The sequence below is a fragment of the Vombatus ursinus genome, unplaced genomic scaffold (assembly GCF_900497805.2).
Source record: "Vombatus ursinus unplaced genomic scaffold, bare-nosed wombat genome assembly UNPS02014848.1, whole genome shotgun sequence".
Lineage (NCBI taxonomy): Eukaryota > Metazoa > Chordata > Mammalia > Diprotodontia > Vombatidae > Vombatus > Vombatus ursinus.
Genome location: NW_020954626.1, coordinates 1,024,602 through 1,036,633, shown reverse-complemented (window position 1 = coordinate 1,036,633; position 12,032 = coordinate 1,024,602). Strand labels below are relative to the sequence as shown.

Sequence of the window (12,032 nt, the reverse complement as noted above, 5' to 3'; positions counted from 1 at the left end):
TCTGTGTAACAGAATGATATTTTGTGCCTATATTCATAATCGAAAAAATGCTTACATTTCAATGAAAATGAAAATGTAATTGTTTTCCCATTCAAATTCATGGATCCTTTGAAAGGTTAAGAATCTCTGATTTAGAGAACCTTTGTCTAGAAACAGGAAGCTAGGTGGAACAGTGGATAGAATGCTGGGCCTGAAGTCAGGAAGACTCTTCTTCCTGAATTCAAATCTGGCCTCAGACACTTAATGTGTGACCCTGGGGGCAAGTCACTTAACCCTGTTTGCCTCAGTTTCCTCATCTGTAAAATGAGCTGGAAAAGGAAATGGCAAACCACTCTACTATCTTTGCCAAGAAAACTCCAAATAGGGTCAGTATAAGTTACTTATAATTTATGTCACACCTAGTGAAACTCATGGTATAATTAATACATCACAGCAAACCATCTGAGAATGATTGGTAGACAGGCATGACGCTTTTCTGTGGTGTACAAGCCATTGGCCACTCTTGCTTCTAAAACCTGAGACATATTTTTTACATATTTTCATCATCTTGATAATTATTGCATCAATGCCTAATTTTGCACTGAAGCCAGTAAATATTAAAAAATAGGTTGACTTAATTTGGAAGATTTTATTGAATACCTCATGTAATTTTCTTTCTCATTCTTTGAAAAAAAATTGCTGTTAACAAGTTACGGTTATCTTCATGGAGGTCTCTTTGCAAATGTTCATAATGAGTCCTGTAAGGCAAGATGAACAAACAGCCTATAAAATAATTTCTTGGTTTCTTTAGATACATTTTAAAGCCAATTCTAGATACATATTTATTGTCTCTCCAAGGAGCACCTACGAACCACACTTCCATTCTCTGGGGTTCTTAATCTAGGGTCTATGAAATTTAAAATATCTATATATTTTTGGCAACTATATTTCAATATAGTTGGTTTTCTTAATACTATGCATTTTATTCTATGTATTTAAAACCATTTTTTTCTGAGAAAAGGTCGATAGACTTCATTAGCTTGTCAAAGGGGTCTCTAATACAAAAAGCTTATTGGATAGCCTGCTACTCGTGAGGATCTACACATCTGGTTGGCTTATCCTTAGAAAGCAGATAGTTTGACTCCAGGAACATACACCATCCCTTTCCAACATGATATAGCTTGCCAGAACTTTAAGGCCTCCTGTCATATGTCATAGCCTTTGAGAACCCAAGGTTACATCTGTGCCGCAATGAGATATTGGAATAGAATTTTTGTATGCTACACATTCATGTTAAGTTTCATGAATTGAGAAAATAGGTATGTGTAGTGACATTCTTTTTTGGGGATTGCTCTTTGACTCTTCCATCCTTTGGAAATAATAAAATGGAATTAGCTAAGTAATTAGTTTTAGAATCAATATCTTTGAGAGACATTTTCAGTAAAATTCACTTTCATTTTACTTCCCAATTACCACGTCATGATTTTAAGTTCATCTTTAGTATTATGGTATTACTATATTACTATAGATATTACTGTAAAGAAAATATTACTGTATTTTTGTATTTTTATTTTAATTTTATTTTAATACTACATTTTTATAATTTTATATATAGATATTACTGTAAAGAAAAAATTTACTCTCATACAGTAAAAATACTCTTACAAACTGGTGAGAATGTGGTTGCTTAGCAATGTAATATTTTGGGGCAGCTAGGTGGTGCAGTGAGTGGATAGAGCACCAGCCCTGAAGTCAGGAGGACCTGAGCTCAAATCTGGCCTCAGAGCAAACACTTGACACTTACTAGCTGTGTGACCCTGGGCAAATCACTTAACCCCAATTGCCTAAAAATAACCGAAACAAAACAAAAAAGCAAACAAAAAAACCAGTGTAATGTTTCCTTTCTGATAGTAATCTGCCAATTATATTTATTAATATTAAAGTTGTAATTCCTACATGTATCAGGCGGATGAAGTGATACCATGCTGTTCACAAGGTTTAATTTTTTAACTGTTTTTAAATGACTACAGTCACATTTTATGTTAAGTGAAAAAATAACTGTGAGAAATTCAACAGCCTGGCCTTTTAGATTGTATGAAAATATATTGCAGATGTCTTGGTCTTTGATAATTGGTCAAGTTTTCATAAATATATCCATGCTTCCTACTATCTGAAACAGACTTCAACCATAAATGATAAGTCATTCATTCTAGCCATGCTGTGGTCTGTGAACTTTTTAAAAAATATTTTCATAACCATATTTCATGTAAACTATTTCCTTTGTCATCCTACATATTTTATTTTGTACATTTAAAAAATATTTTTCTGAGAAGGAATCCATAGGCGTTACCAGACTGCTGAAGGAGTCCAGCACACAAAAAAGCTTAAGAACTCCCAATCCAGCATCCTCTTTTTGCAGATGAGGAGATAGAATCATAGAGGTTAAGTTATTTGTCCAAGGTCATACAATATCAGAGCCAGGATTTAAACTCAAGTCTCTTCATTCTAAATCCAGCACTCCATTCACTATATTGTAAAACCTGTAAGCCTTTAAGTTTAACTAATACTTCTTTCTGGGTTGAGCCAGATAGTTTTGGTTTGAGCTAGGTCTTCCTGAGGGGGTCAAGTCCTCAGACTCAGTGAAGTAGTTATCCAATAGGGAAAGAGGAAGTGCTGCTATACAATCAATCAGCAATCATTTATGAAGTACCTACTATATCCTAGACACTATAGAAGTGCTAGAGATACAAAGAAAAATCAAAAACAATTCTTGCACTCAAGGAGCTTACTGGAGGTAGACAAAAACAACAGTACATATCTGTATATATAAGACATACGGAGCAGATGGAAAATAGCATTGGGCCTCACACAGGAGATGGTGCTTGAGTTAAGTCTTAAAGGACACCAACGATTCTAAGAAGTGGAAGAGGGAAAACATTCTGGACATAGGGTACAGCCATTGTGTGAAGGCATTAAGATGGGAGATGTAGTATTGTGGAAAAGCAAGCTGGCCAGTATGGCTGGACCGTAAAGTCCACAGAGGGAAGTAATGTGTAACAAAACAAAACAAAACAAAAACCAAAAAACCTGGAAAAGGGAAATAAGTCAGGTTGTAAAAAGCTTTAAATTGCAAAAAGGAAAGTTTTATATTTGATCCTAGATCAGTAGTGAGGGAGTAATACTCTCAGACTTATGGTTTAAGAAAACACCTTGGATGATGGATTGGCATGCTGAGAGACTTGAGGCAGAGAGTTCATTTAGAAAGGTTAGTCCAGGCAGGAGGCAATGAGGGTCTGAACTAGGGTGTTGGCCATGTGAGTGTAGAGAAGGGCACATACATGAAAGATGTGGAGAGAGAAATTATAAGCTTTGGCATATGCATGGTGAATGGGAGTGAAGAATGGGGGTTGACATTGAGGTTACAATCCTAGGTGACTAGAAGGATGCTGTGCTTTAACTTTAACAGTTATGGGGACATTCATAAGGGGGATATTTTTGGGAGGAGAATGATAACGAGTTCTCTTTTTGAAATGTTGAGTTTGATGTGTCTACAGGGCATTCAGTTCACTGTGTCTAAAAGACAAAGAGAGCTTGAGATGGACATATAGATTAGGAAATCATCTGCACAAAATTATAATTAAACCTATTAGAGTTGATGAGATTACCTGGTGAAAAGTGGAGGGACTAGGATATAGCTTTGGAGGACACTAATAGTCAGTAGTTATGATATGGAAGAAGGTACATCAACAGAGCCTGAGAAGGAGCTCTCTGACAGCAGGAGGAAAATTAAGAGAGGAGTGTCAGAAAAATCCAGTGATGAGATAATATCCAGGAGGAGGGAATAGTTGACAGGGTCAAATATAGAAGAGAGGTCAAGAAAGATGGAAACTGAGAAAAATGTCATTAGATTTGTTATTAACAAGCAAGAAATGATGAAATGTGAACTTGCATGCATAGAGTTTACTTTTGCAATCAAATAAAACTTATAATAACATTAATCTGGCAGACACTGAGTGATACTTGTGATTGGCTTATATAGTAATTAGGTACAATAGGGCTGAGAAATATTTATATTCTTTTATAGCTCCACTTACGAGATACCATAAGTCTCCTAACTCTCATTTCTCCAGCAATTTGTTCATTTCATATTTTCCTTTTTGTTTATTTTTCTGTTAGACTTATCTCAAACTTAGAGAGATATTGATGTCTCCTCTTACTATCGTATTGCTGTGTATGTTTTCTTGTAACTCTCATATTTCCTTTATGAATTTAGATGCTAAAACATTTGGAACATGTAAGTTTATTACTTACATTGACTTGTTGTCTTTGGTTTCTTTCAGTTATAATATAGTTTTCTTATTTATCTTATTATTTTTTAATGTTTGTTTTTGCTTCAACATATAGCATGATTGTAACTTTTTTATTCACTTGATGTGTAGTAGTTTTTTTTATTCAGTTTTATTTTTTGTATGTCTTTTTAAAAAAATGTGTTTCTTGTAAGCAACAGATTATAAGATTTTGTTTTCTTATCCAATCTGTTACTTTTTCATTTTGTTGGATTGTTTAATCCATTCACATTTAAAGTGATGAGGGTTAGGTTTATATTTTCTCCATCTATTTCTAATATCATTTTAAAAGTTATTATTTTTTCCCTCTTCTGCTGTAAGCGCAGTACTTTATTCCTTCACTTACTTAACTTTCATTTTTTTTTAAGGTGACTCTACTCCTACTAGCACTTTCTTCCTCACTTTTGATCTCCCCTTCTTACTTATTAGCTTTTTCTTTTAGGGCTTTGCTTATTACTTTCTTTTCTTCTCCTACTTTTATCTGGTTATACAGTTCTTCCTCTCCTTTTTTTTTTCTTCTCAGCTAGTCAAGTAGATTCTCCCTTCATCTCCTCCCTTTCAACTAGTCCTGGTCATTAGTTGTTTGTTTTTTTTTTTAAGATTAATTAATTAATTTACTTTTAGTTTTTAACATTCACTTTTATAAGATTTTGATTTCTAAAATTTCCCCCCTTTCTTCCTTTCCTTCTCCCCAAGAAGGCATGCAATCTGATAAAGGTTATACATGTATAATCATGTTAAACATATTTCCACATTAGTTAGATCATTAGTTTTTTTAAATTTCATTTTCTGTTCTATTTTCCAAAAAGGATTTCTCTCAATCTCTTCATGATTCATCCTTTCTTTCTGTCTACTCTAGACCCTCATTCTCTGATTTATGACCACTATAATTATTTATTATCTAGTCTCTATTCTCAATATTCTTTATTCAGTCAATACTTCCAAGATATCCATTCTAGACTCTCTGATGTTTTCATTTGGTATCTCATTTTCCATGTTCAGGAGTAGTGAGCAGTTATCTTCTGTTATTTCCTGTGTTAGGGTGTTAAGGTTTTTGGCTTGTAGTATTCTTCTGGGAGACCTATGATCCTTAGGTTGTCTCTACACATCTTGTCTTTGAGATTGGTATGCTTTGCTTACAGAGCAAGCTTATTTTCTTTTAATTTTAGTGTATTTTGCTTCTCTTCTTATAGGTTGTCTTTCATGTCTATGTATTTGCATACCAATGCCTTATTCTCTCTGCCTGTCTGTCTTACTATCAGAGAGTCCAGTTTTTCTGTTTTGCCCATTGTTTTTGCTGTGCAGGACATGAATTCTGCTCTCATTATTCTTATTTCTCTTTTGAACCACTAAGGAACAGTGTGTTATGCTTCCATGTTCTCTTCACATTCCACAACGCCCTCTTTCTCAACAAATATTGGATAGATTTCCTTTGTTTTTTACAGTATTTATTCATAAATGCCTGAACTCATTTACTAGATCTGGATGCCATATTTCCTTCTCTTGTTAATATTGTTATGTTGTTAATGTTGATTTATCTGCTTATATTCAAGGCATTTGAGTTTTCTTCTTCTTGAGATCTTTGGTAGTTTCAGTCTTTCTGATCCTCTGACTCTCTCCCTTCTGTTGATGGTGGTTTCTTTGGGGACTGCATTTAAAACTGTTTCAGCCTCCCAGGCTAAACAATTTGTGGTTCACCAGCCCAAGTCTTTACTCCAAGTGACTTTTGGGTAGACAAAACTGTCCCCAGTTGGATTCTGAGCTCTTTCCCTCAGGTTTAGTGTAGAGCTGAACAGCCTCCTGGACCCAACAGATACCTCCTGGTATCTTATCCTTCTCCATGTATTCTCTGGTCCAACACCACCAATTCAGAGTTTTACAGCATTGGTGCTACAGGGTGCTACTCTCCTTCACTGTTCAAGCAGACTGGACCCATGGTCTCCACAGCACTAGAATAAGGGAGTAGGGATGAGTGTATGAGATTGGGTTTTATTGTAAGCCTGTGTTGTATCCTTGTGTCTGCTAGTACCACCTCACTGCTGGTAGTGTAAGAGGTGAGGGAGGGGTGCTGAATGAACTCAGGATCATTGACCTTCAGTTCAGGCTTTTTTTGTGTGGAAAACTAACTATATTTCCCTTCATTCTAACCCCCCCCCTCATTTATTCTATTCTTTCTTTTGACCTTGTCCCTCCTCAGAAGTGTTTGCTTCTGATTACCCCTCCCCCAATCTCCCCTTTCCTTTATTATCCTCCTGCTCTCTTATCCCTTTCCCCCCTATTTTCCTGTAGAGTAAGATAGATTTCCATACCCAATTGAGTGTGTATGGTATGCCCTCCTTAAGCCAAATCCAATGAGAATAAGATTCACTCATTCCTTCTCACCTTCCCCCACTTCCCCTCCACTGTAAAAGCCTTTTCTTGTCTGTTTTATGAGATAATTTACTCCATTCTACCTCTCCCTTTCTGCTTCTCCCAGTATAATCCTCTCTCACCCCTTAATTTTATTCTCCAGATATCACCCCTTCATCTTCAACTCACCCTGTACACCCTCTATCTATCTATCTATCTATCTATCTATCTATCTATCTATCTATCTATCTATATACATACATACAATTTTGTCCCTCCAACTACCCTAATACTGACAAAGATCTCATGAGTTACAGATATCATTTTTCCATGCAGGAATGTAAACAGTTCAACCTTAATAAGTGCCTTATGATTTCTCTTTCCTGTTTACCTCTTTATCCTTCTTTTGAGTCTTGTATTTGAAAGTCAAATTTTCTATTCAGCTCTGGTCTTATCATCAAGAATGCTTGAAAGTCCTCTATTTCACTCAATGTCCATTTTTTCCCGCCTGAAGTATTATACTCATTTTTGCTGGGTAGGTGATTCTTGGCTGTAATCCTACCTCCTTGACCTCTGGAGGCATCTCCAGTGACTTAATGTAGAAGCTGCTAAATCTTGTGTTATCCTGATTGTGTTTCCACAATACTTGAATTGTTTCTTTCTGGCTGCTTGTAATATTTTCTCCTTGACCTGGGAACTCTGGAATTTGGCTACAATATACCCAGGGGTTTTCCTTTGGGGATCTCTTTCAGGAGGTAATAGGTGAATTCTTTCCATTTCTATTTTACTCTCTGGTTCTAGAATATCAGGGCAGTTTTCCTTGATAATTTCTTGAAAGATGATGTCTAGGCTCTTTTTTTTGATCATGGCTTTCAGATAATCCAATAATTTTTAAATTACCTCTCCTGGATCTATTTTCCAGGTCAGTTGTTTTTCCAAAGAGATATTTCTCATTGTCCTCTATTTTTTCACTCTTTTGGTTTTGTTTTACAATGTGTTGATTTCTCATAAAGTCACTAGCTTCCATTTGCTCCATTCTAATTTTTAAGAAAGTATTTTCTACAGTGAGTTTTTGGACTTCTTTTTCCATCTGGTCAATTCTGCTTTTTAAGGCATTCTTCTTCTCGTTGACTTTTTGGACTTCTTTTGCCATTTGGGTTATTCTATTTTTTAAGGTGTTATTTTCTTCAGTATTTTTTTGGGGGGTCTCTTTAGCAATCTGTTGATGTGTTTTTCATGATTTTCTTGCATCACTCTCATTTCTCTTCCCAGTTTTTCTTCTACTTCTCTTACTTGCTTCTCAAAATCCTTTTTGAGCTCTTCCATGGCCTGGGACTGATTCATATTTTTCTTGGAAGCTTTGGCTGTAGGAGCTTTGACTTTGTTGTCTTCTTCTGGTCGTATATTTTGATCTTCTTTGTCACCAAAGAAAGATTCTATGATCTGACTTTTTTCCACAGTTTGCTCATGTTCCCAGCTAATTACTTGAGTTTTAAACTCTTTATTAAGATAGGAGTCTGCTTCCAATGTGGAGAATGTACTGTCCCAAGCTTTAGGGGTTTTTTGTGGCAGTTTTCAGAGATACATCTTGGGACCTATAAGTTTTCAGTTCTTCCAAGGTGGTATGATCAAGGGCGAGGTGTTTACTCCTTTCCTGGCCTGTGCTGTGGTCTATGAGTGACCATAAGCACTCTTTTCTGCCTTTGAACTGTGAGGAGGATTCCCTTTCCACTTCACTACAAGCTCCACCACGCCAATGCTCCTCCTTGGCCTAGGACCGCCACTCAGAACTGTGACCCAGATCCAAGCAAGGGCACAGCAATAGAATCCTGCCTCAGCACCAGCAAAGAGATCCCTGCAATCCCCCTCTAATCAGCCACTGGATTCCCCCTCAGTCTGTAGGGCAAGAGCTCTGGAAGCATCTGCCACCCTAGAGCTGTGCTGGGACTGAGCTTATCTCTCACTGAGGTCACAGACCTTTCCTACTGACCTTCTAAGTTGTTTTTGGCATTTGTGGGTTGAGAAGTCTGGAAACTGCCACAGCTGCCTGTGGTTCAGCCCTCTGGGGCCTCCTCCAGGTTTGCTGAGGCCTGGTCTCTGCCTGCATGCCTATGCTGAACTGCGCTCCTCTCCCAGCCCAGTGCAATAGACCTTTCTAATCAACCATCCAGGTTGTCTTGGGCTAGAAATTTGTTTCACTCTGTCTTTTTGTGAGTTCGGCTGCTCTAGAACTTGTTTAGAGCCATTTTTTATAGGTACTTGGAGGGCTTTGGGGGAGAACTCAAGCAAGTCACTGCTTTCACTCCACCATCTTGTCTCCGCCCCCAAACTCCCCTCAGGTTTTTTTTTAATCTCATTTTGGATTTAGGGGGGAAGTAGATCATGGAGACAGCTGAAGTTGCCTTATCTTTGACTCATAATTTCTGTTTTGAAGAGGTTTAAGAAGTCATGAGGATCAGAGAAGATATCTAGTTTGCTATTTTGTGGCTCACATGACTTGCAAGTCTCCAGGAGCTTAAATTCTGATAGGGGAAGATAACACATAAAAGGAAACTGAAGCAAGGAGAGATGGGAGTGAAAGTAAGCAGTGCCAGGGCATTGTTTTGAAGGACAGAGGAAGTCAACAACAGGGCTAGGAAGAGAATGAAGGCATGCCAGCCTCAGCCCCTCCACAAAATAGAGGATCCAAGAGAAACACACTAATGAGAGAAGGGAATAGGTCATGTGGAGGGATTTCCCATGGTGAGTGGACTGCAAGGATGTTAGGCTATTTTAGGGTGAAAAGGCCTCAGACACTGAGAGTAGTTCCTGGAAGAGTCAGCAGAAGAAGGGCCATGGTTTTGAAGTCCAGAAGTCAGAAACAAGGCCAAGAGGAGAATGAAGAGGAAATAGTATCAGAGAAGTTAAATGACTTTCTGAGGGTCACAAAGAGAGTGAGAGCAAGGAAATCTGAATCCAGGTCCATTATACTTTCTGCTACACTGGCCTGCCCCTTGTGAAAAAACAAATTATCCAGACTTTAGCATTTTGCCCTGGCTTGCCTTCATCTATGAGGATAAGTAGAAGGTGGTTCTGTGTGTCTCAATCAAGATACCATCTTCTGATACCACTCTTTCACCGGGAAGATGAGACTGTGTATCTCAATGGAGCCATTTTCCTTTCTGATGTCATTCGCTAGTTTTGAGTTTGCATTAATATTCTTAATTACTTGTTGTGACCTCAGCCACTGGGTTGGACTTTCAAATCTCATCCTTAGGAAGACTTAAGATGTCTTTCTGAATGAATTTCTCTATGGAGTCAATCTTCTCTGTCATCGAGGTTGTCCTGAAAATAGTTGCTTTTGCATGCTATAGAACGCACCAGGCTGCTTGTCATGTGCATTTGCAACCATAAAAGCTTAATATTTTTTGGCTTCAATCAAAAACTGCTGTTTTAAGTATATGGAATAATAATTCTGAGGAATTCTGTGAATAAGCTCAATTTGACAGCAGCATTAATGTCCTTTCCTCACTGTCTAAGCCTAACTTGTCATGGCCTGTAACAACCCATGTGAAATTTTAGTGGTCTATAATTGCTGTTATTAAATCTTGCCTGTCTATAGTGCTAAAACCATAGGGCAAACTTTGGCTGTCTTTAATTTTAGTTAAAAAAAGTGATGAAAATTTGTCAAAATTTTCAATGTGTAGTTTAGGTTGTATAACGGGAGAGGTGAGTTTTGTTGAGATGGGCTATGCTGTTCCAAATAGTCTTGTATTTTAAAGATAATTATTTTCAAAATTATTCATACATATAATGACCAAGCATAAGAGAGACATGGTGGTGTAGTAGAAAGAATGCTAATCTTTTCCAATGAACCTGAAGTCCTAGGATCTGAGTTCAAAACCCAGCTTTGCCACATACTACCTTTGTGATATTAGACAAATCATTTAAGCTCTCTGGGCCCTAGTGTTTTCATCTGAAAACTGAGTAGAATGGATTAGAAGATGTTGATGGTTTCTTGCAGACCTAGGTCTCTGATCCTAGAGTCTAAGATGTCTATAGATTAAACGGATTAATACAAAGTCCCTACTCAAAGAGATGTCTCACAGTGAAACATTTTGGAAACATATTGGGGTATCATCTTTCTGATGAAAAGCCATTTTTCATCTTGACAATTCAATCATTTTTGAGTTTGCATTAGTTTTTTTTTTCTTTTGTTCACTCTGGGCCAGATTTAGTTAATAGTTAGGAAATCCAACTACTGGAAACCATCTGCTTTGTGTAGGTTGAATGTCACAAATGTACCTTTACCTATCAAATATATTAGGTCCAATTAGGGCAAAATCTTTCTCAATCTTGTCCCAGTGCAGTGCTAGGAAAATGTTACTCAGTAAAATGATGGTCTCTGAAATCTAAAGCCTCTCTTTTGTATCTGATTTTATTTGCAGATAGCCCTGGATACAAGTTACTGGACAGTTATTAATCATGTTTTCATCTGGGGCAGCATTGCTGTGTACTTCTCCATTCTCTTTACAATGCACAGTGATGGCATCTTTAATATATTTCCAAATCAGTTTCCATTTGTAGGTAAGTCAACAAGTCAGCTTTTTTTTCAAGTTATGTATATGCAGTGTCTGATGTAATGTCACTTGACTAATGATTTAATGGGTGATATGGCTAGGTAGAGCCTCTGATGGTCCTTGGTTTTGTTTTTTAATGCTTTATTGTTTTTTATTTATTAAATTAAAAAAAAACCAGTATTGTTACTTTCCAATTACTTCTCCCCACTCTCCAAATACACCATCCTTTGTAACAGAGAGGTATAGTTAAAGAAAACAACTGGCCCTGTCTGAAAGCATATGCAGCATCCCACACACCTGTAACCTACCATCTCTCTGTCAAGAGGCAAGAGGTCTACTTAATGTTAATTCTCTGAGGTCAAATTTGATCACTGCATTAATCAGTTTTGAAATATTTAAAATTTTCTGTTCAAAAATATGAACTTAATAAATAAGAACATTTTAATATATGCAGATCAGAAAGGAGGATTATATATGAAACTATAACTGTTATTCACAGTTTCTTTTTTTAAATGTATATTCAATTAAAAAAAATAGTAATGAAACTGCCTGGCTTGTCTGTGTCCCCCTGAGAACTTCCTTCTGCTTTTTTCTGTGTATTTTAAAATATTTCTCTCATACTTTTTACTACTACTACTACTACTACTACTACTACTACTACTACTGCTACTACTACTACTTCTCTTTCTTTCATCCTTCCTTCCTTCCTTCCTTCCTTCCTTCCTTCCTTCCTTCCTTCCTTCCTTCCTTCCTTTCTTTCTTTCTTTCTTTCTTTCTTTCTTTCTTTCTTTCTTTCTTT

At 36.8% G+C, this 12,032-nt stretch overlaps 1 protein-coding gene across 4 annotated transcripts in view; it reads left to right on the top strand.

Moving 5' to 3' along the window:
• The window catches only part of ATP8B4 (ATPase phospholipid transporting 8B4 (putative)), a 327,254-nt gene that overhangs the window by 308,626 nt on the left and 6,596 nt on the right, over positions 1-12,032 (top strand). For all 4 annotated transcript variants that reach the window (XM_027840872.1, XM_027840874.1, XM_027840871.1 and 1 more), the window contains one exon: positions 11,102-11,240. In XM_027840872.1, coding sequence (XP_027696673.1) covers positions 11,102-11,240 — 139 coding nt within the window. The remainder of the gene's footprint in view (positions 1-11,101; positions 11,241-12,032) is intronic.